The sequence below is a fragment of the Hyperoodon ampullatus genome, assembly GCF_949752795.1.
Source record: "Hyperoodon ampullatus genome assembly, chromosome: 6".
Taxonomy (NCBI): domain Eukaryota; kingdom Metazoa; phylum Chordata; class Mammalia; order Artiodactyla; family Ziphiidae; genus Hyperoodon; species Hyperoodon ampullatus.
The window spans coordinates 125296010-125321988 of NC_136919.1; the positions used below are offsets into that span (position 1 = coordinate 125296010).

The window sequence follows — 25979 nt, forward strand, 5'->3', positions numbered from 1 at the left end:
ACGCGCCAGGCCGGATCCTAACCAGGCTCTCGCGCAGCCACCAGCCGGGCCTTCGGCGGCCTCTCCTGGCTCCGCGCGCCAGACCAGACGCGGGGGACAGCAGAGGCGGCCTTTCCAGGGCCGGGATCAGGGGGCAGGATTGACGCGGATCCTTGGTTTTCCCAGGCTTCAACCACCTAAGGCGGGGCTTGCCGCTTGGAATCCGAGAATGAATTACACACGGTTCATCACGGCTACGAGCGCGGCCAGAAAGCCTTCCGCCCTTCGAGTCATGGGTGAGTCCGGGCCCTGCTCTCCCGCTGGAGGGGGCGGTCCCCGCACAGCTGCTCGGGGCGGCCTGAGCCCGGCTCTGCGCAGACCTGGCACGGAAGGCGCGCTGGAACGGGCACGAGGGCGGGCCATCAGCAGTGGAGAGAGGGCAGGCCGCTGTGGACACGTCCTGCTTCGGCTCCAGAGGGCTCTTCCGGGCACAGGAGTCGGGGTTCGGCTCGGCGTGCGGGCGCGTGCGGAGTGGGGAAGGCGGGTTCGCCGGAGAGAGAGGGGTGCGCGCGGAGCCGGGCAGGGACGGGCCGAGTGGAAGACCGTTTTCTGGTACTTTGGCCCTTGGTTTGTTTGCCTGATCACTCCGCCTTCTTAGACGCACGTGTCTATTCCTTAGTTCCTCCACCGGTGAGGTCGGTCCACAAACAAAGGCATCTTCTATGTTACTTTCGGACTAGCATTGTATCACTAGAAACCGTTACACTTTAAAGTTTTACTGACTTTAATGCAACATGCTGAACCATCGCTGTTTAGGAAAGCCTTCACTGTTTCTTCTTCTCCTCCTTATTTGTTGTAGCTGAGATATTGGGCAAATCATCGAAATCTGTCCTCTCCCTGGCGACTGGAGCACCAAACCCCAACATGTTCCCTTTCAAGACTGCGGTTATCACCATAGACAACGGAAAGACCATCCAATTTGATGAAGAGATGATGAAGAGAGCGCTGCAGTATTCTCAGAGCGCCGGGTACTGATCAGTAGAGAATGTAACCTTGTTGGGTCATGTTCATGAGCAATATTCTACAGCCCGCTGATAGAGTGACGTGTGCGCTTTTTTACTGGGTATTCAGCAGTGAGGAAGGTTTGGGGAAGAGCTTTAGAAGAAAAAATAATTGCAGCAATGATAGTGAATGCCTAAGATGCCAGGGACTGCTTCTCAACCTTACACGACTAGGAGAGGGAGAGAAGGCTTTTGAAAGTAGGTGCCATTTGAGCTGAGACTGGAATAAAAGAGAGAGAGAGAGAGACGATAGCTAGGTGAAGCAGGGTAGGAGAAAGGAGGAAATGGATGACCCAGGAAGCAGCCAGTTTAGGTCCTGGGGAATTTTTTTAATGATTATGTTCCCTTTCTAAACAGGCAGCTATGTAAGCGTGTTGCCCTCAGTTCAGATGTGTTTAATTTCATAAAGGCAACTGGAACACATATTCTAAGGCTTTCCTTAGCTGGTCTTCTTCCAGTGATAAAGGGTAACTTGCAGAGTGTCTATGAATTCTACTTTATTAAAGCCTGTTTGCTCTGTGATTCAAGAATAATGCATGTTGGGGGCATAAAAATTGTATCGTATATAATGTATACCTAGGCTTTTCTTTCCATGATGCAAAGAACTTACTGAACCTGCACTTCCAGGTATCCTACAGAAATCTCCCTAAGGGAAACAAAAAATGAATTACGCAGTGAGTACTCTAATGTAAAAGAAAAAGTACAGGCTTTGGAGTGAGAAAGCTGTAGATTCAAATCTCAGCTCTTTTAATCACCAACTGATTAACTTTATGTGGATTTCTTAATCTCTAAGTCTGTTGCCTTGTCTGTTAAGTAAAGATATTAATATTGGCAAACAGCATTTGAGGACCTTTAAAGTGCCTGGTATAAAGCCACCATTTAGTTCCTGTCTACTATTTTTATGATTTTTACTACTGTCAACTTTTAAATGCATTTTATGCTTTAGACTCCCAGAGCTGTTATCCTGGCTAAAACAGTTACAAGTAAAATTGCATAATCCTCCCACCATCCATTATCCACCCAGCCAAGGACAAATGGACATATGTGTCACATGTGGCAGCCAAGAAGGTCTCTGTAAGGTAAGACTGGGAGGAAAGGCACCCGCAGGAAGAATCAAATACTAGGTTCATACAGCCATCTCTCCCTTAACCACAGAGCATCATGTTTTGTGGCCTACAAAGTCTTCCTTGTCTTCACCTAGAATCATAAATGGAACTTAAAGACATTCACCAACCTGATTTCTCTTTCTTTTTATCACATCTTTATTGGAGTATAATTGCTTTACAATGTTGTGTTAGTTTCTGCTGTACAACAGTCAGTCAGCCATATGCATATATACATCCCCATATCCCCTCCCTCTTGAGCCTCCCTCCCACCCTCCCTATCCCACCCCTCTAGGTGGTCACAAAGCATCCAGTTGATCTCCCTGTGCTATGCAGCAGCTTCCCACTAGCTATCTGTTTTACATTTGGTAGTGTGTATATGTCCATGCCACTCTCTCACTTCGTCCCAGCTTCCCCTTCCCCACTCTGAGTCTTCAAGTCTGTTCTCTACATCTGCATCTTTATTCCTGCCCTGCCACTAGGTTCATCAGTACCGTTTTTTTTTTTATTCCATATATATGCATTAGCATACGGAATTTATTTCTCTTTCTGACTTACTTCACTCTGTATGTCAGACTCTAGGTCCACCCACCTCACTACAAATAACTCAATTCTGTTCCTCTTTATGGCTGAGTAATATTCCATGGTATATATGTGCCACATCTTCTTTATCCATTCCTCTGTCGATGGACATTTAGGTTGCTTCCATATTCTGGCTATTGTAAACAGTGCTGCAATGAACATTGTGGTACATGTTCCTTTTTGAATTACGGTTTTCTCAGGATATATTCCCAGTAGTGGGATTGCTGGGTCGTATGGTAGTTCTATTTTTAGTTTTTTAAGGAACCCCATACTGTTCTCCATAGTGACTGTATCAATTTACATTCCCACCAACAGTGCAAGAGGGTTCCCTTTTCTCCACACCCTCTCCGGCATTTGTTGTTTGTAGATTTTTTGATGATGGCCATTCTGACCAGTGTGAGGTGATACCTCACTGTAGTTTTGATTTGCATTTCTCTAATGATTAGTGATGTTGAGCATCTCTTCATGTGCTTCTTGGCCATCTGTATGTGTTCTTTGGAGGAATGTCTATTTAGGTCTTCTGCCCATTTTTGGATTGTTTGTTTTTTTTGATATTGAGCTGCATGAGCTGCTTGTATATTTTAGAGATTAATCCTTTGTCAGTTGCTTCATTTGCAACCTGATTTCTCTTAAACAGAGATCCCATCATCATGGACCCAGAGCTCTGAGTCATTAGGACAAGATTCCCATTCAGGGAGAACTCAACCCCTACCTGCAGCTTAGTGAGCGCTGCTTACTTTCATCTGACTCAGAGATTCAGGCTAAATTTCAGTTTTGCTTGTGGCTATAACATTTCAGTGTATGACTTTTAAATTCTTTGAGGGTGTATCCTGATACTCCTGAGATGAAACGTCATTCCTTTGTGTGTCTGCTGGTGTTATCATCTGTGCCGGCTGCCTCTTGTACCCTGACTCCCTCTTGGCAGTGCTTCTCCAGGTCTACGTATATGTCTGTGTCTGTGGCTGACTTCTCCTCTGGGTTACTTTCTCTCTCTCCTTCTCTCTCTCTCTGTCTTTCTGCCTCTCTCCTGGATTCCAGGAACTCCACAGAGATAACCACCACTTGGGGGTCCCCGGATAAACAGACTGCATATATGGTTACAGTTTCATCTATTCTTTTCTTTTCTTTTTCATGAATAATTAGTCCTGGATAAGGAGGCTCTACATTCAGTCCTCACATCTAGATGAAAGCATGACTCTTGTTTATCTCAAAGCAGAGTAGCTTTCTTGCTCTTCTTTCTTATGTAAATGTGAAAGTTATAATCTGGTTAGTTTTAATGAATTTCAATTAAATTATTTTTACAGAATAAGGTATTAAAGTAATAAGACTTTATAATTTCCCCCCCCCTTTTTGGACTGAATTAAGAAAAATAAAAAGATTAGCTGCTGTTTTATTTTTTTTCTTGAAGAGAAACATTTGTGATGCTCCAGACTAGTAGGACAAAAAAATTCTTTTCAGTGAAATCCTTTACTTATGAAGGGACATTATGTGCCTTTTTTTTTTCCAGAAAGATGCACAAGAAAGTTTCTTCTTTGTCTGTTGCAACATCAGTCATGTCAAAGAGAAAGAGAGCATAGATAGCCAAATGCATCAGTAACTCACTGGCTTATGGCCATGCTTGTTCCAGAGGCCTCCTGGGAATCCGGTTTAATATTTCTCCCACTTTGTTCTCCAGGATGGATATTATTTTAGGTGTCCGTGTCTCAGATAATAAACAGCCCTCCCTCCTCATTTAGGATATTTGACTTTCTCATGTCCCCTAATTGACATGGGAAATGAATGTGATGAGGTTTTCATCTGATCCATGGATAATACACAAGCCACCCAGTGACTTGTTTGGTCCTAGGAGGTCCTGTAAATCCTGAATCCATTAGAAACTTGTCAGAGGATGACACTGTCATAAAATGCCAAAAGCTCATAAGGAAAAGTAAATGGAATATCCTAGACCAAATCAGGAAACAAAAGTCAAATCTTCTGTCCCAGTGTATAATGGCCATGCTGTTTATCAAGAGCTCTAGGTTGTTAAAATAACAGGGAGGAGAGGCTTGACCTGGGGATTGTGAAACATCACAGGGTAGGAATGAATGATTCTGTGACTCGTATAAAATTTAGTCAGAATGGTGGACTAGTATCTCCATGAGGGTAAAAACCATGCCTTTATGCTCATCACTTTATCTCCATCCTTTACACAGGCCTGGCTTATAACAAATATTTTTAAATTTTTCAGAAAAGGAATAAAAGGAATAAATAAATTTTAGGAGCCAAAGCAGTTATGGTTTTTTTTTTCCCAACCTAGAACGGAGGTTTGCAAACTGTGGCTTGAGAGCCAAGCCTGTCCTTGTCTGATTCCGTAAATAGAGTTTTATTGGAACTCAGCCACACCACCGGCTGACGTATTGTCTACAGCTTTCTCACCATAGAGGCAGAGATGAGTAGTTGCAATGGAAACACCAGGGCTCACAAAATACGTCCCATCTGGCATTTACAGAACACATGCTAACTTCTTCTCTAGAATCCTAGTGAGCCCAAACCAAAAAAAAGGGGGGGGTGTTTCTAAGACCAGAAATCAAACTAACCAAGCTAACCTATGCTTCTTTTGTTAGGTATTTGAAATGATCGTTAATCCTGGGGATAATATCCTCGTCAATGAACCTATTTATTCAGGAACAATTCATGCTGTGAGTACACATTTCTACAAAAGGCAACTCTCTTTCTTATAACAAATAAGAAACCACTGCACCTTGAGAATTATCTGTCCACTGAAACATAAAATAGCATCTTTCTTCTTCAACAGGAGAATCATTAATATATGCAAAATATGTGAAATGTACCCTCTGCTTTATACATTTCTCCTTACAAAGTCTAAATGTAGAGGTGCTAAAATTGGGTTGTGCAAAATCATGTCCAGATTTCTTAATATTCCACCTGAAATGTGACTTAATTTACAAAGACATTTTTTCACTACCATCTATATTACCACATGCCTCAGGATGATTTTATGTCAATGTAGAATAACTGTACAGTAACATGGTATGATTAGGAGTTTCCTCTCCAGTGTTAATTAATGGGGCTTTAATATCGAGAATGGGGAATCGGATCACCTGCTCTGCTGTGCCCTGGTCAGAACACACCACTGTTGGGGGCACAATACTTTTGTGTCTGGAGCACAGTCGGAGAAGAGTGACCAGAGTGAACAAAGAAATGGAAGTAATACCATAGGTTGAATTGTTTTAGGAACTATGCTCTTTTCTGCAGAAAGAGAAGACTCCACGGGGGCAAGAGAATTGTCCTCAAGTACATTAAAGCTAGCCATGTGACAGAGGAGTTAGATTTGTCTGTGCATGTCCTCAGGTTCATACAACTGGAATCAAAGGATGGAAACTACAGGGAAACAGTTTCAACTCAGTGTAACAACTGTCTAACCATCAGCCTTACCAGCTCTCTGAGGAGTAAAGCACTGCCCATCACTGCAGGGGCTCAGAGTAACTCTCAATGGCCACCTGACATGAATGCTAGCAAAGTAATTCTAGCTTAGCGTAGGGGATTTAATGAGATGACCCTTAGGCTCTACTGAATCTAACTTCATGGATTATCTTTTTTTTAATTTAATATTATCTTTGTGAAAAATGAATATATATAGAAAGCAATTAGCTAGTCTTGATGAAAGGCATATTTCCTCAACACTCCCAAGTAGGGGTAAAAATATATTATACACATTGCTTTTCTAATGAACAATCTGAAAAGGAAATTAAGAAAATTCCATTTGTAATAGCATCCAATAGAATAAAATATCTGGGAATACATCTAACAAAATGGGTGAGAGGCTTCCACATTAAAAACTAAAAAACATTGCTGAAAGAAATTAAAGAAGATGCCAATAAACCGAAAGGCATCACCTTCTCCTGGGTTGGAAGACTGAATACTGTTCAGGTGTCAATACTACCACAGCAATTTACAGATTCCATGCAATCCCTATCAAAATTCCAATAGCCTTTTTTGCAGAAAGAGAAAAGCCAATCCTCAAATTCATTTGGGATTGGAAAGGGTCCAAATAGGCAAACCAATCTTGAAAAAGTGCAGAGTTAGAAGATTCTCGGTTCCCAATTTCAAAACCAACTGCCTTAATCTGTAGTAATCAAAACCGGCTGGTACCGGCATTAAGGATAGATACATATCCCGATGGCATAGAATTGAGAGTTCAGAAATAAACCATGCAACTGTGACCAACTGATTCTGACAAGGGTACCAAAACCATTCAACAGGAAAAAAAAAGTCTCTTCAACAAATTTTGCTGGGATAACTGTATTTCCACGTGCAAAAGAAAGAAATTGGACCCTCACCTCATGCCATATAAAAATTTAACTCAAAATGGATCAAACATTTAAATATAAGAGCTAAAACTATAAACTCTTAGAAGAAAACATAAGGGCAAATCTTCTTGACCTTGGATTTGGCACTATTCTTAGATATAACAACAAAAATACAAGCAACAACAAAAATATAGATAAATTGGACTTCATCAAAAATTAAACTCTTTTGAGCATCAAAGAACATTATGAAGAAAGTGAAAAAACAGCCTACAGAGTGGGAGACAATACATGCAAATCATATATATGGTAAGGGTTCAATATCCAGAGTATATAAAGACCTCCTACAACTAAAAAACAAAAGACAAAGAAATTAATTTAAAAATAGACAAAGGGGGCTTCCCTTGTGGCGCAGTGGTTGAGAGTCCGCCTGCCAATGCAGGGGACATGGGTTCGTGCCCCGGTCCGGGAAGATCCCACATGCCACGGAGCGTCTGGGCCCGTGAGCCATGGCTGCTGAGCCTGCGCGTCCAGAGCCTGTGCTCCGCAATGGGAGAGGCCACAGTAGTGAGAGGCCCGCGTACCGCAAAATAATAATAATAATAATAATAATAGACAAAGGACTTGAATAGACATTTCTCCAAAGAAGATATATAAATGGCCAATAAGTACATGAAAAGATGCTCAACATCACTAGCCATTAGAGAAATGAAAGTCAAAACCATAGTGAGATACTACTTCACACCTACTAGGATGGCTATTATTTTTTTAATGGAATGAAAAATGGTGAATACATAGAGTAATGGTGAATACATAGAGAAATTGGAACAGCAGTACATTGCTGGTGGAAATGTAAAATGGTGCAGGCCCTGTAGAAAACAGTTTATCAGTGCCTCAAAAAATTAAACATAGAATTACCGTGGACACACAAATTCCACTCCTAGTATGTACCCAAAAAGATTTGAAAACTGGGTCTCAAACATAAACATAAACGTTCATAGCAGCATTATTCACAATAGCCAAAACATGGAGCAGCCCAAGTGTACATCAATGCATGAATAAAATGTGGTCCATCCACACAATGGAATATTATTCAGCCAGAAAAAGGAAGGAAGTTCTGACACCTGCTACAACATGGATAAACCTTGAAAGCACTAAGCCAAGTGAAAGAAGCCAGACACAAAAGGACACATATTGTATGATTCCACTTGTACAAAATATCTGAAATAGGCAAACTCATAAAGACAGAAAGTTGCTTAGTGGTTACCAGGGGCTGAGGGAGGGGGAAGTGGGGAGTTATTGCTTAGTGATACAGGGGGGTCTGTTTGGAGTGATGAAAAGGTTTTGGAAATTAATAGTGACGATGAATGCGCACATTGTGAACGTAATTAATGCCACTGAGTCACACACTTTAAAATGGCAAATTTTTGTTATTTACATATTTTGCCATAATTTAAAAAACTAAAAGTAATTACCTTTTCTTAGTGACTGGATACTAATTGTTAATTATTTTCCTAAACTCCTAAGTCATAAGATTACACAATGCCTATAAATATAAAATTTTTGTCTACGTAAACAGCACACATGCACACACGTTTTCACACACCCAAACAGAGACCAATGCCAGGCTGTGAGGGAATATGCTGACAGTCCATGTGTGTTTACCTCATGGTCCAATATTGACTTCTTTTATTCATGTTTATGTGATTTCTAAGTCTAAGACCTTTTAAATTTACCATAAGTGGGGTCTGGATTATTCTCAGTGCATAATTCTACATTTGACTGCTAAGAAAAGTGTTTGCTTATCCTTTGAAAATATTTTTTTCTGAGAACCTCACTCAGTTATTGCTATTTTTTAAAATTTTTATTGAAATATATTGTACTTGATTTACAATGTTGTGTTCATTTCAGATGTACACCAAAGTGATTCAGTTATACATATATATATGTATAACTTTCAGATTCTTTTCCATTATAGGTTATTACAAGATACTGAGTGTAGTTCCCTGTGCTATACAATAGGTTCTTGTTGGTTACCTATTTTATATATAGTAGTGTGTATATGTTAATCCCTAACTCCTAATTTATCCCTCCGCTCCTCTTTCCCTTTGTTGCCAGAAGTTTGTTTTCTATGTCTGTGTGTGTCTATTTGTTTTGTAAATAGGTTCATTTGTATCATTTTATTAGATTCCATATGTAGGCAATATTATATGATATTTGTATTTCTCCATCTGACTTACTTCACTTACTATGATAATCTCTAGATCCATCCATGTTGCAGAAAATGGCATTATTTCAATCTTTTTATGGCTGAGTAATATTCCATTGTGTATATGTGTGTGTGTGTGTGTGTGTGTGTGTGTGTGTGTGTGTGTATATATATATGTATATACATACATACATATACATACCACATCTTTATCCATTCATCTGTCAATGGACACTTAGGTTGCTTCCATGTCTTGGCTATTGTAAATAATGCTGCAATGAACATTGGGGTGCATGTGTCTTTTAGAAGTATGGTTTTCTCCAGATATATGACCGGGAAGGGGATTGCTGGATCATAAGGTAATTCTGTTTTTAGTTTCTTAAGGAACCTCCATACTGTTCTCCATAGTGGCTGCACCAATGTACATTCCCACCAACAGTGTAGGAGGGTTCCCTTTCCTCCACACCCTCTCCAGCATTTATTATTTGTAGACTTTTTGATGATGGCCATTCTGACCGGTGTGAGGTGGTACATCATTGCAGTTTTCATTTGCATTTCTCTAATAATTAGTAACATTGAGCATTTTTCATGTGCCTGTTGGCCGTCCGCATGTCTTCTTTGGAGAAATGTCTATTTAGATCTTCTGCCCAATTTTGGACTGGGTTGTTTGTTTTTTTTTGATATTGAGCTGTATGAGCTGTCTGTATATTTTGGAAATTAATCCCTTGTCAGTTTCATTGTTTGCAAATAGCTTCTCCCATTCTGTAGGTTGTCTTTCCATTTGTTGATGATTTCCTTTGCTTGTTACTTATTAAGTTCCGGTTTTTTTCTTTATGTTCATCCACAAACATAAAACATAAAAATACAAAACTTTCATAAAACAATGTCTTTAAACAAGGCCACTACTTGTGACTTCAGCCTTTGCAATCGGTGCAGTATAGTATCCACCTGCCTTGGTGAGCCACTGCCCTGATGCTCCTTGGTGCCCCAGCACCACCCTGGCTCCCCTGGTCCCTTTCCTAAGACCAACCTGAACACCCCATAGTACAGAGCCAATGCTGGCATGGTAGGGGGCCTCCAGGACCCCATTCCAGCCTGCTCTGTATCTGATGTGCCCATGCTACACCACTTGTCCAATATTTTGAATATCACCTCTGCTTATAACTATCTTATGTATTAGATGCTTCATAAGATTAATTTACTTTGTCAAAAATCATTCCTTAATAAATACCTATTTTATGTACCAGTTCTAACCATAATTATAAAGATAATGCACTGTGGGCGTAGAGCTGAGTGCAGGTTTGTGTTTGAGGGTATAAATGGTAACATTCTCCTTAGTGTAAGAACCAGTGACACTGATATTTTGTATCAAGTCTGAGTCTCCGGCTTTCTTTTCTCTTTGTACTGGACAGCTGCAACCCCTGGGCTGCAACATGATTAATGTTTCCAGTGATGAACACGGGATTATTCCAGACTCCCTCAGAGAAATACTTTCCAAATGGAAACCAGAAGATTCAAAGAACCCCGAGAAAAACACCCCCAAATTTCTTTATACTGTCCCAAATGGCAACAACCCTGCGGGGAACTCATTAACAACTAACCGCAAAAAGGAAATCTATGAGGTATTTTCAAAGAATGTGCTATGTGGCTGTGTTCTTGTTTGGTTCTGACTCTCTAGAAGACTGCTCTGCAAGTTCCTTCTCATGGCCCCTTGCTCTCAAGAAAGATGATTTTTAATAAAAGGAAGTCATCTATGCCAGGGCCACCATGAATTTAAATTCAAGAAACTATTACACTCTTGTTGACTGAGATTTTTCTTTCCCTTTAATGGATATTTTCATTGGACGAAATGCTTTTCTTGGTGTGATGTTAAACTCTATGAGGTTATTTAGTAATTGGCCCCAAGTTTGATCTTCATTATTTTATGTCTGTATTTTCAACCTGTCCCTTCCCTTTCCTACTTCTTGTCATTTCAGGTTACAAAGAAATTCCTTTAAAACAGGAGGCAGGCTCCTTTTGTAAAGTCTCCTCTAGGTAGCTGAACAGGATGCCTAAGATTTTCACTATAAACACTGTTCTAAAATCACATAATAAGCTACACAGAAACGAGTACAAAGAGCTATGATTCCAAGTGATTTTCATCTTCGAGCGCTCTGAAGAAATAAATATGCTCCTTTAACCTTTTTTAGCTCGCAAGAACATATGACTTCCTCATCATAGAAGACGATCCTTACTATTTTATGCAGTTCAACAAGGTAAGTGCAGGGTCACCTCAGCCCACAATCAGTAGATAAGTGGCTGTCAGTTCCTGTGCTGATGAGAGTTTAGCCCCGGGCTGCGGAGGGTTTTCAGCTCTGGTATTACTGCGCTTTCCAGCTATCCCTTCCCTTTAGAATAGTGGCTGGCGCTCTGTGCCAGGCACGTGGAGGCTCGAGTGAGTCAAGGGTGAGGGTCGTCTGGACTCCGAATCCAGGTCGTGGCTCCTTAGACACCGGGCCAGGGTTACGGAGTGGGTGTCTCCTTGGGTGTCAACCTCAGTCTCTCGGGGGTGGCTGATGGGCGGAGGACTTGGGAGGCGTGTCCAGGCGGAAGGAGAAGGAGGGCCGCGCTCCCTCAGTGAGGTGGTGCTGGGCAGGGGAGGGGCGTTCCCAGCATCACGCTGCCTGCTCGCCATCCCTGTCACTTAGGCTCGGGGACCTTCCTGCAGAATCATGGGCTTTTAGATCCTTTCTCACTATATACGTACACCACTGTCCACGAGCATGGTGTCCTAGGAGACAACAGTAGTGGTACAGACCCCCAATGCCCAATTCCTCAAAATCCAACACTGTATTTGCTCTAAGGGCTGCACAGAACAAACACATGCACTCAGTCCCCACTCTGTATCTACGGAGAAGAAACAGAACTCTTGGCTTTTTATCTAGTTTGCCTGAATACCATGTCTGCCTGCCGCCCACCTTCAACACGACCCTGGCCCCCTTTCTTGTTGGCATTTACTTTTGAAGTAAATATGGAAGTTTCAGCACTGCATACTGACTACACGGCTCATCTTCATCTGCACCTTTTTCGTGTTTCTAGTTGGTCTAAGGGGCAGCATTCTCTTCCTAAACAGCCCTGAATGCTGATGGCCCTCTTCGTTTTGGTCTTTTCCAAACGAGTTTTTCTTGAATCCTTCCTCGAAATCTGTTCATCCCGGATCTCAAGCCTTGGGACAAGGAGGTCCCGTGTGAGGCTCCTCTAAACTCACGGGAGCGGCATCGTGAACAAGTGAGAGGACGTGTGTGTGTATTTGGCAGAAAAGCCGTGAAGATCGGCAGATACGAACAGAAGAACATCCATCTCTGGTTCTTACTCCATTTCAAAGGGCTGAGATGAAGACAAGAAAAAGGATGTTTGTCCTACTGTTCTCCAAATCCATTCCTCCCCACTCTCCGCACAAAGTAGGGATACGGTGTCTAACAGACTTCCCAAACCAACAGTATTTTTCTTCCATTTCAAGCCCTGGGCACCGACTTTTCTCTCCATGGACGTTGATGGGCGTGTCATCCGAGCTGACTCTTTTTCCAAAGTCCTGTCTTCTGGGTAAGGCCCTGGCTGTGCCTTCAGGCTGCATCTAAAGGTGACAGAGGCTGCACCTCAGCATCTTTTACTGCAAACAGTTCTCATTTAAGATACTTGTATTGCTGTTTGATTTTATCTATTAATAACAGGCTTTTCTACCAATCTTTCCGAGTGGTCAGAGATACTTGGCCATTAAGCTATAGCTTAATGGGGACTAGTCAGGTTTTTGGTTGCATATTTGAAAGAGCACATTTAGAAATACCTGGTCAGATATGCATTCTATTTTAACTGTACAATTTAATTTAAATGTGTATTTTAAATAAGACGTTGTTTTATTAGAATGTGTTAACTGTCTAGGTCCATTTGTCCCCAGGTCACAACTTTCTTCCCCATGAAATCAGTAACAAGGTATTAATTGTTAATGCAGGGTTGGTATTGTGCCTTTTCTCTCTTTGTGCAGGTTAAGAATAGGGTTTATAACTGGTCCAAAGCCCTTGATCGAGAGAATTGTTTTACACACAGAAGTTTCAACAATGCACACCAGCACTTTCACCCAGGTAGGAAATTTTTGAATCAGATCATAAAATAAAATAGACGTTGGCAAATATGACTGCGTGTAGGGGGCAGAGACAGAAATCACGGATTGCAACTCTAGTTCCGCGTGGACTGAATTAGGAGACCACGCACAGCAGATGTTTGCTCTAAAAGCCAAAAGAGATTTGAATGGACCTGGTGCTGTTTCACAGTGTAGATCAAGCTCCTTGAGGGTGAGAGATCTTATTCATCTGAGTCCTGGCATCTAGCCCAGGAATCCCATAAAAACTGTGTTGGACTCAACAGGGCAGAAGAGTTTTGGTGAAGTAACACACCGTTAGCTTCGTTGTCCTGGAATCTGAGAGCAAGGGTTCAAACCCATGTGGTGGCCCGACCTCTCCCTTCACTGCCCATGTGCTAAGCTCCCTACAGACAGCGGCTGGAATGTATTTTAACTAAAATACAGTAAAATTATTTTTGGAGAATGTATAAATTTCTTTACAAGCTTTGAGAAACTATTGGACCCATCCCAAAGGCAATCTTGAGAACCAACCACAAGGACAGGACTGCTACCTAACAACTCAAAAGGCGTAGTTTATGTAGAATGGACATTTCTTTGACATTATACATTCTACAAAGTGCACGTGTCCCCGTGTTTTATCAAGTTGGGGGCTTTTTCTATATTTTCTGTATCTGTTATCAACCAAATTTCACTATCCATTTAGAACATTTAGGACTTTCACTCTGGTACAAAAATCTCTAAATATATTGTATAACTCCATAAATAGACTGTATGTGTTTTATATTTAGAGAGGCCATCTAGGGCGGCAGTTATTGGGTGGATCTGGGGCTGGACAGTCTGACCTAAGTCCAGGCTCTGTGATGAGCAGTGACTGCAGGAAAGTTAATTTCACCTTGTGCCTGATTCTCTTTATCAGTAGAGTGGAAATAATGACCTGCCTAATAAGGGTATTGCAAAGATCAACTTAGCTGAAATATATGCATATGGTACAGCAGTTTCCAGCACAGAACAAGTACCATATAAATATTTGTTATTTTTACTATTATTATTGTCATTGTTATTAATCAACGTTGTTGTAAGTCGCTGACCCTATAAGGCTTCGTGCAGGTTGCTGCATGTTCTTAGGGTCGTTTGCACAGAATCAAGAGTGATTTGCTGTTATGTTTAGCAAAAAACACATTTTAGAGGATGAACCTTATAACAGTCTCATCCCTTTTAGCTCCTGGTATCACAGCTTCTACACCAATGGGGAGGAGAGGGCTTCCTGGCTCATGTAGAGAGGTACTGTATTTTAGGTTCTATACTTTATATAGAAATGGACTTCGCTCTATTAATTTTCACTTTTGAATTATTCCAAAATAATGGAAAGCCCACAACGGTAAAAATGTTTACTATCAGACAGGTCAAATAAATACGCTCTATTCCCTCATCAAGAACTCAACATTTTCATCAAGATAGAAAATAGATTCTTATAGACTGGACTCCAGAGCCTTTTACTGTCTACAATCAATGTAGCAAACACATCCTTTTCATTGTTTTCTTCTTCTAGGGTTATTGATTTCTATAGAAAGCAAAGGGATGCATTATTGGCAGCTGCAAACAAGTGGTTAAGTGGTGAGTGGAACTTACATCCTGTCCTGGGATGAACAGTAGCCCTTATATGAGTGAGTGATACACACCACAGAGTATTGTTAATAACCCTGGGGAAGGAAACAGGGTCCAGGAGTATTCTTGTCAAGAAAATGTTACCCTATGAATGATCTCAGAAGTAAGAGCACAAACCCTGGCACAATTCTACACATTTCTACTATACCTGACTGCTGCAAAGTAACTGTGGTTTGAAGAAAAACGACCAATTAGTCTAACAATCAACCAGCAATAACCTACTTAAAGTAAATAATATCTGTACTCAAAAGGTTTTCAAAATTTTGCTCCATATAGAAGAGGAATTGTGAAATCAACAACATACTCCTTTTCTGACTCTATAAAGACAAAATAGTACAATCTAAGGCAGGTTTCTCATTACAGACAATTTGCCTTTTAACCATTAACCTCATTTATCTAATATTTTCTATTGCTCATTTGATTTCAAAATGGTTTAGATTTAATTTTCTATTAAGGAAGAAAGTAAAATGAATTGCATGGCTTTAATTACACCACTAAAAATGCCTTTGGCAAGAATAATAGTAAATACAAAGTATTCACTTCTTATTTCCCTCATATCTTGTTCCCTATGTAGTCCTGGTAAAAAGAGAATTACTATCTTTTTGATAAGAGTACTTAGTCTACCACTTCCTATAGTGAAGTTGAAAAAAAGGCTTTAATCAACATCAAGGTTTTTTTTTTTAAAGGTAACAATCAAAATCAAAATAATTATTCTTCCTTCTTGGTTTCTCTATCTTTATATTCAGTGAAGCATAAAGCCTACAAATGACCAGAATTTCTTAATTTTATGTACTCCTTTCATAATTAGTTATATTCTGATAAAAACTTCAATTCATTAGACTTATGAACAATTACATAAATGATAGGATTTATTGAAACACTAGAAGCCTCTAGAAAGAGTTGGGGAATCCGCTCCTAAAACTGAAAGAGCCGTGTTTGGCTTAAGGGCAGTTCTAAGGAAGGGAGGTGGGCATGGCACTGGATTTCCCGCACTGCCCTGAGACCCACTAAAATTATAAATAAACACACGAGTCTCCTCTCTCCCTTTCAAACCCTCCCCTTACTTTTAAAAATAAAACTCAGAGCATCAATTTTCAGGACTCCTAAAACTATATTTTTAAAAATGCTATCCCTGAAGGAACTTTTTTGGAAATTCTAGTTTCCAGTTACTGCAATTTGTCATTTCAGCAATATAGTTGACATCATCAGAAATGGTCTCGGGAAATATTTCTTCTTTTCTTTTGTTTGTAGGTTTGGCAGAATGGCATGTTCCTACTGCTGGAATGTTTTTATGGGTTAAAATTAAGGGCATCGATGATACAAGAAAACTAATTGAAGAGAAAGCCTTTAAGAAAGAGGTAAAACAGGAAGAAAAGCTACATTTTTTCTTTAAAGTAATATCTTAATAAAATGGCAACCCACCAACCCAAGGCATAATGTTTGCCTATCCTATACATTATCTCCTTACTAAGAACAAAATAGATTTTGGGTTACAGAATTAGTCTCCTGGTCTAAACCCGGGGAAATACAGTCATTCAGCTCAGCTACTGATTAGCTTAGTGGCTAACAGCACACTCTCTGCAGTCACATCCTTGGGTGTGAATCCCAACTCCAGCCCTGCCCTTATATGTGGCATTGGCTAAAATGCAGATAATAAGAACCTCTCCCTCTTAGGGTTGCTATGATGATGAAAGCAATAAATATGGATAAAGTACTTAGACCAATACCTGGTACATAGTAAATGCTTGATAAGTATTAGCCAGTAATATTTTTTATTATTTTTTTAAAATTTTTATTGGAGTATAGTTGATTTACAATGTTGTGTTAGTTTCAGGTGTACAGCAAAGTGATTCAGTTATACATATACATGTATCCACTCTTTTTTAGGTTCTTTTCCCATATAGGCCATTACAGAGTATTGAGTAGAGTTCCCCGTGCTCTACAGTAGGGCCTTATGAGTTATCTGTTTTATATATAGTATTGTATATGTCAGTCCCAAACTCCCAATTTAACCCTCCTCCCCTACCCCACTGGTAACCATAAGCCATTAGTATTAAAATAAAAGGATTTTTTTCCTGATTAGGAAAGTAAAGGCTACTCATGGTAACATGATTCTTCATTAAAGCATAATGAAAAATTTTTAAATAGCCCATAATTTTACCACCCAGATTTTATGACCATTTGTGAAACATTTTCTTGAACAGCTTGTATATATCTAGTAGTTTGCCTATGAAATTATTTTTTTATGAAAGTATAATGCTCTACAATATTACATTAGTTTCAGGTGTACAACATAGCGATTCAATATTTTTAACAATTAGACTCCACTTAAAGTTATTATAAAAAATTGGTTATATTCCCTGTGCTGTACAATATGTCATTGTATCTTCTTTATTTTATACATAATAGTTTGTACCTCTTAATCCTCTACCCCTATCGTGCCCTTCCCCCTTCCCTCTTCCCACTGGTAAGCACCAGTTTGTCTCTATTATGTGTGTCTCTCTCTTTTTGTTGTATTTATTCATTTTATTTTTTTAGATTCTGCGTATAAGTGCATATTTGTCTTTCTCTGACTTATTTCACTAAGCATAATACCCTCCAAGTCCATCCATGTTGTCACAAATGGCATTATTTCATTCATTTTATAACTTTGTGTATCACATCACTGTATGTATATACATATATATATATATATATATATATATATCTCACATATTCTTTATCCATTCATCTGTTGATGGGCACTTAGGTTGTTTCCATATCTTGGCAATTATAAATAATGCTGAAATGAACACTGGGGTGCATGTATGTTTTTTAATTAGTGTTTTCGTTTTCTTTGGACATACACCCACAAGTGGAATTGCTGGGTCATATGGCAGTTCTATTTTTCGTTTTTTGAGGAACCTCCATACTATTTTCCATAATGCTTCACCAATTTACATTCCCACCAACAGTTTACAAGTGTTCCCTTTTCTCTGCATCCTCACCAGCATTTGTTATTTGTTGTCCATTTGATGGTTGCTATTTTGATAAGTGTGATGTGATATCTCATTGTGGTTTTGATTTGCATTGATGATTAATGGCTAATGACTGGCATTAACCTGATGATTAATGATGTTGAGCATCTTTTCATGTGCTTTTTAGCCATCTGTATGTCTTCTCTGGAAAAATGTACATTCAGGTCTTGTGCCCATTTTTTAATCGGGTGGTTTGTTTGTTTGATATGGCTGTGCAATTATTTTACAGGATTAAAATTACACAGAAAAGTTTATATCCTGCTTTTTTCACTTAAAATTAGCCCGCAAGGATTTCTAGGTTTTTTCTCCTTTTGTACTTAAATCATGTCTACTTAGATTTCATTCAGAGGCACTAATTAAGCTGAGACGTCTAAATAGGCTTCTGTGTAGCTTTCCAATTTACAAAATCAATCAACCATTCTCCATTAATTAATTCCTTTATCATGTTAGTCACTCTTCTGTAAACACCAAGATCTGTTTCTAGTATCACTTTTGTCTTGAGACAATGAGTACAAAGAACAGATCGTGTTGTTGTTGGCAAACTTCTGTGCTAGAGCATAAGAGACAGTCCAGAGGTCAGAGCTGGGAACTGGCTGCCTGGACCCGAGAGCCAATCCACTCCCCTGGGAAAGCCACTCATTCTCTGTAATCATCATACTTGACCGCAGGACTCATGCTTTATAAATTGTTTTAATGTTAATAACAGCACATAGAAAGTGCTTAATAAATACTTAAATGACTTAACTCATATAAGTGCATTTTAGTACAATAAATCAATTTTATTACATTTTCTTTGCTTTGTTATCACTGCCATTATTATTCACAATATTTGATAAGAGGCTATTTGTTTGTATCCCTGAGCTAGGAGATAAGGATACAGGGTTCATATTTTACTATAATTTTTTCAGTCCCTTTTATTTATTCCATATACCCTGTTGCATGGACCTTCAACTTTTCTAAATAATCTCTAACTTTAACACCACTCTCTTAACCCAGATTTTGGTCACCTTGCAAGATTATTACCACTCCCTCCTTCTCTACAGAAACTTGCTTCTGGCACATCCCTAAACTGTTCCCCAATATTGGTAGAAATGACAGTTTTCATTTCATTGTTAATCAGGAAAAAAAAAACCCTCATCTTTGGCCTTGAAATTTTCTCCCCAGAACGCCCCCAAATCATTTCATTCCCAGCTCACCTAACTTCAACAACCAGGGGCCAGATTTACACCATGAAAAAACAAGCAGTTTCTTAAAGTTCTGAATGTCATGATTTTACTAGACAACAATCTCAAAGACTTAACACAACCCAGCTTAGTTCTGACTCACGCACAGTTTTCAAAGATGTGGTCTACAGGCTCCTTTGCTCCTGCCATGAGTCAGAGACCTAGATTCCTGCCACCTTCTTGCTCTGAGTTTTTCAACACACGGATCCATGATGAGCGCAGCATTGAGAGGGCATGGTGGGTCACACAGGGAGACGTTCGGGGCCGGGCCAAGAAGTAGCACCACAACTTCCCCTCTCTTGGCTGGGATTCAATCACGCAGCCACAGGCATCTAGAAAGAGGCTGGGGACAGTGTGTTTTCATGCGCAGGAAGCAGAGGACACGTGCTCTGGGGCAGCGAGCTGTTGGCCACAGAAGTCACCAAGAAGAGCAGGTGTCCCACTGTTTTGACACCATTACCTATCATTTTTATTCCTTCACTCTATGTATTAAGTGTTTCCACCTCTTTGAGTGACCAATTTGCTTGCACCTCGGGGACACTACACTCTGTATCTTCTCCCTGACAGACTCTTCCCCTACTTTTTGCTTGGCCTATACCTACTTATCTTTCAAATCCAGGCTGAAAGGTCACCCCCAAATTTGGTAACTCTAAAAGGGTATTTAACACTGATTGATTTGCAGATGTTGAAAAATCCTTGCATCCCTGGGATAAATCCCACTTGATCATGGTGTATGATCTTTTTGATGTGTTATTGGATTCGGTTTGCTAGCATTTAGTTGAGGATTTTTGCATCTATGTTCATTAGTTATATTGGCCTGTAATTTTCTTTTTTTGTGGTGTCTTTGTCTGATTTTGGTAGTAGGGTGATAGTGGCCTCATAGAATGAGTTTGGAAGTGTTCCTTTCTATGCAATTTTTTGGAATAGTTTCGGAAAGATAGGTGTTAACTCTTCTCTAAATGTTTGATAGAATTTACCTGTGAAGCCATCTAGTCCTGGACTTTTGCTTGTTGGGAGTTTTTAACTTACTGGTTCGATTTCAGTACTGGTAACTGTTCTGCTCATATTTTCTCTTTCTTCCTGCTTCAGGTTTGGGAGGTTGTACCTTTCTCAGAATTTGGCCATTTCTTCTAGGTTGTCCATTTTATTAGTATATACTTGCTTGTAGTAGTCACTTATGGTCCTTTATATTTCTGTGGTGTTGGTTGTAACTTCTCCTTTTCATTTCTGATTTTACTGAGTTGGGTCCTCTCCCTCTTTTTCTTGATGGGTCTGCCTCAAGGTTTATCAATTTTGTTTATCTTTCCAAAGAACCAGCTTTTAGTTTCATTGATCTTTTCTACTGTCTTCTTAGTCTCTATTTAATTTATTTCTGCTCTGATATTTATGATTTCTTTCCTTCTACTAACTATGGGTTTGGTTTGTTCTTCTTTCTCTAGTTGCTTTAGGTGTAAGGTTAGATTGTTTATTTGGGATTTTTGTCGTTTCCTGCGGTATGATTGTATTGATATAAACTTCCCTCTTAGAACTGCTTTTGCTGCATCCCATAGGTTTTAGATACTTGTGTTTCCATTTTCATTTATCTCTAGGTATTTTTGATTTTCTCTTTAATTTCTTCAGTGATCCATTGGTTGTTTAGTAGCATATTGTTTAGCCTCCACATGTTTGTGTTTTTTGAGTTTTTTTCAATATCCACAAATCAATCCATGTGATATACCACATTAACAAATTGAAGAATAAAAACCATATGATCATTTCAATAGAGGCAAGAAAAGCTTCTGATAAAAATGCAACATTCATTTATGATAAAAACTCTCCAGAAAGTGGGTATCGAGGGAACACACCTTAGCATAATAAAGGCTGGATATGAAAAACCCACAGCTAACATCATACTCAATGGTGAAAATCTGAAAGGATTTCTTCTAAGGTGAGGAACAAGACAAGGATGTCCCACTCGCCACTTTTATTCAACAAAGTTTTGGAAGATCTAGACACAGCAATCAGAGAAGAAAAAGAAATAGAAGGAATCCAAAGTGGAAAAGAAAAAGTAAAACTGTCACTGTTTGCAGATGAGATGATGCTATACATAGAAAATCCTAAAGATACTACCAGAAAACTACTAGAGCTCATCAATGAATTTGGTAAAGTTGCATGATACAAAATAAATACACATAAATGTGCTGCATTTCTATACACTAACAACAAAAGAGCAGAAAGAGAAATTAAGGAAAAAATCCCATTTACCATCACATCTAAAAGAATAAAATACCTAGGAATAAACCTATCTAAAAAGGCAGAAGACCTGTACTTGGAAAACTGTAAGATGCTGATGAAAGAAATTGAAGACAACACAAACAGATGGAAAGATATAGCATGTTCTTGGATTGGAAGAATCAATATTGTCAAAATGACTTTACTATCCAAGGCCAACTACAGGTTCAATGCAATCCCTGTATCAAATTACCAACGGCATTTTTCACAGAACTAAAATAATTTTAACATATGTATGGAAACACAAAAGACCCCTGACAGCCAAAGCAGTCTTGAGAAAGAAGAATGGAGCTGGAGGAGTCACGTTCCCTGACTTCAGACTATACTACAAAGCTGCAGTAATCAAAACAGTATGGTACTGGAACAAAAACAGAAATATAGACCACTGGAACAGGAGAGAAAGCCCAGAAACAAACCCATGCACCTATGGCCAATTAATCTACAACAAAGGAAGCAAGAAAATACAGTGGAGAAAAGACAGTCTCTTCAGTAAGTGTTGCTGGGAGAACTGGGCAGCTACATGTAAAAGAATGAAATTAGAACATTCTCCAACACCATAAACAAAAATAAATTGAAAATGGCTTACAGACCTAAATGTAAGACTGGATAATACAAAACTACAGCAAAACAGGAAGAACACTCTTTGACATAAATCACAGCAATATCTTTTCCATTCTGTCTCCTAGATTAATGGAAATAAAAACAAAAATAAATAAATGGGACCTACTTAAAAGCTTTTTCACAGCAAAGGAAAGCATAAAAAAACAAAAAGGCAACCTACAGAATGGGAACAAATATTTGCAAATGATGCGACCAACAAGGGATTAATTTCCAAAGTATACAAACAGCTCATACAGCTCAATATCAAGAAAACAAACAACCCAATCCAAAATTGGGCAGAAGACCTAAAAAGACATTTCTCCAAAGAATACATACAGATGGCCAACAGGCACATGAAAAGATGCTCAATATCACTAATTATTAGAGAAATGCAAATCGAAACTACAATGAAGTATCACTTCATACCAGTCAGAATGCCCATCATCAAAATGTTTACAAATAATAAAGGCTGGAGAGGGTGTGGAGAAAACAGGACCCTCCTACACTGTTGGTGGGAATGTACAATGGTGCAGCCACTATGGAGAAAAGTATGAAGGTTCATAAGGAAACTAAAAATAGAGTTACCATATGATCCAGTTATCCCACTCCTGGGAATATATATGGAGAAAAGTATAATTCAAAAAGATACATGCACCTCAATGTTCACTGCAGCACTATTTACAATAGCCAGGACATGGAAGCAACTTAAATGTCCATCAACAGAGAAACAGATAAAGAAGATGTGGTACATATATACAATGGAATATTACTCAGCCAGAATTACTCAGAATGAAATAATGCCATTTGCAGCAACATGGATCAACCTAGAGATGATCATACTAAGTAAGTCAGACAGAGAAAGACAAATATCATATGATATCACTTACGTGAAATCTAAAAAAATGATACAAATGAATTTATTTACAAAATGGAAATAGACCCACAAACATAGAAAACAAACTTATGGGGCTTCCCTGGTGGCACAGTGGTTGAGAGTCCACCTGCCGATGCAGGGGACACAGGTTCGTGCCCCGGTCCGGGAAGATCCCACATGCCGCGGAGCGGCTGGGCCCGTGAGCCATGGCCGCTGAGCCTGCGCGTCCAGAGCCTGTGCTCCGCAACGGGAGAGGCCACAACAGTGCGAGGCCCGTGTACCGCAAAAAAACAAAACAAAACAAAACAAAAAACAAACTTATGGTTACCAACGGGGAAAGGGGGAGAAGGGATAAATGAGGAGTTTGGGATGAACATACACACACCATTATGTATGAAATAGATAACCAACAAGGACCTGCTGTAGAGCACAGGGGACTATACTCAGTATTTTATAATAACCTATAAGGGAAAAGAATGTGAAAAAGAATAGATAGATCGATAGATAGATATACATACACATACACACATATGTATAACTGAATCACTATGCTGCATACCTGAAACTAACAAAACATTGTAAATCAACTATAGTTTAACTTTAAAAAATGAAATAAAATATTTTTAAAAATATTTCATTGGATTTATTTTACTTTTCTAGTTATGTTAAACATTTATTCGTGTTTATTACCATTTCTCTTTCTTGAATGAGCTGTCCTTGTCCATTTTAAAGTTTTTCCTCTGTTTCTGTACATTCTGCATAATATATGGAGAAGAGGTAGAATTGCTGTATTTATTGTAAACACTGATTTCTATGCTTTTAGTTTTATTGTACGACATGCAGTAATTTTATATAAATTGATTTTTCTCTTGTGATTTCTTTCATTGCTTTTTAAGTTTAAAAGTCATCCTCCACTCTGAGATTAGATTCACCTATATTTTCTTTTAGTTTTCTTTAACGGTACATCACCTGTTTTCCATAAACTCTCTTAGATATTCATGCTTCCTGGATACAATTTCTACCTTGATAGTTCAGCTCCTTGCCCTTACTTCAGAGCATCCTTCTCTTTAGCTTCTCCAGAGCAGATGGACATGGTGAGTACAATATTCTCTTTAGAGTAAAACTAGATATCCATTTATGTTTTGTGTTCGTTTTGTGAGTTACAACATTATTTGATATCTTCTTGGGTTTCTGCAAAATGGGTATTAGTTGGAAAGTCACAAACTACCATTCAGAGAAGTTGCCAGGCTTCTATAGACAAATGATGTGACCAACTTGGAGTTGAATAGATTTCAGACCTGCTCAACAGTGTTGGCAGATTATCAACACGTCACAAAGAGAACCTCTTTGGCTCCTTCATGGAATTAACGTGAGCCATAGTACAAATTCATGAAGGCATCTATCTCTATCTCTGGTGGAAGGGTCAAATAGAATAATATTAATGATAGGAGTTAAGTAATTGCTTAATCACAAACTCCAGCTTTAACCAGGATTACAGGAAACCAAGAAGCAAGTTCCTAAGAACTGTGTGTCGGGAACCCACAGAAGAACCATAAACTGAAGAGTCCAGTAAGTGTAAGAAGAATGTATACTTATCCTTGGAGATGGGTTGTCTCCGGGTGTGTTCTTGATTGACTTGCTTTCTCATGTCACTAAATATGCTTTTCATAAGTTATATATGCATAGAGCTGGACAACTGAAACTATACAGAAGGCATGTGCAGGTGAGAGAGTATATGAAAAAAATAATTCCAGTTCTGGGAGAAAATGATGATCTTGAGGGAAAAAGGATTGGAAAAATTTCCTGGGACTCTGATATGCTTCTGTCTATGTACATTAGTGGACACGATGGCATCTGACCCAGATAAAACTGAGGTTAATCCTGACCTTTCACTGTCTGATCTCAACCTAAGATGGATACTCTTTGTTTAAATTTCTAAAGTTATGACAGGCTTTTCCTAAACAGCATCCTAATTTTATTAATTCTTCTCTCTGTTTGTTTTTAGGCCTTCCAGGGATTAGCCCAATTTATAAAGGAATCTTTATGAAGAAATCGAACTCTTCATAGCACTCGGTTTTCAGATAAATTATTTTTATGTTTTAGCAGGAAGAAATGATTGTTGGTGTTAAACTTACAGGTTGAGTTTCACCAAACACGTCATATCTGTAGTAATTTAACTAGACAACTTTTAAAGTGCTCTTGAACCCATCAGATTGCCAAAATATATTTATAATCCACCTATACATGTTGATAAATTTTCAACCCCAAAAAGTATTTTTACCCTGGATTTTATTGTAAAGATTTTTGTAGTTGCTTTATCATTTCCCATAAATTTTCTTTGAAAATAACATTTTTATAGTAAATTATTTGTAAGCAAACAATCATGTTCAAAATGGTATATAATGTGAACTTTTCCTATTTTGAAGAAAATGTAATGAGAGCTTGTTGTAAAAATTGTTAGAATTTGACTGTTATACATAATTTTTAGTAAGAGTATCACAGATATTATGTTATGGCATAGAAATCCATTTAAAATAAAATTCTGAATCTAAACATACATAAAGGTGCGCCTATTAATTCTAAGTAAGGAGGAGAGATTAAGGACTGAGAAAAATGTACTACATTGTATTTTTATGAAACTACACCACTTTCAAAAATGCATTCTTATCAGTTACATAATTTCAATCTACTAGACTCCTTTTAGGTACTTAGGATATACTTTTTAATGCTTTTCTTTCTCACTTTTAAGGTCTTTATTTTTCCCATCTGATTACTAAATATATGCTCACTTAATTTTTTTTTCAAACAACCCAGTAACTATAAGGAATAAAGTAAAAGCCACTGGGTATCTCACCCCCAACATTTATATCCATCCTTTTAGATGTTTTCTATGCATGTACATGTAATATGTACAAGAATGGGATCTCATTAGGACAGTATCATAAATACCCTGTATCCATTTTCTATTGCT

General features: G+C 38.8%; 1 protein-coding gene across 1 annotated transcript; it reads left to right on the top strand.

Moving 5' to 3' along the window:
• Positions 1–208: 208 nt before the first annotated feature.
• Positions 209–25055, top strand: LOC307054136 (kynurenine/alpha-aminoadipate aminotransferase, mitochondrial-like; the record flags this gene model as incomplete). Its single annotated transcript, XM_079705697.1, has 13 exons — positions 209–275; positions 839–1007; positions 1987–2119; positions 5329–5403; positions 10654–10863; positions 11431–11496; positions 12741–12823; positions 13263–13359; positions 14578–14639; positions 14908–14972; positions 16275–16381; positions 24001–24102; positions 25014–25055. The coding sequence occupies 13 exons, from the start codon at positions 209–211 to the stop codon at positions 25053–25055; spliced, it is 1278 nt and encodes a 425-aa protein (XP_079561823.1).
• Positions 25056–25979: the final 924 nt, after the last annotated feature.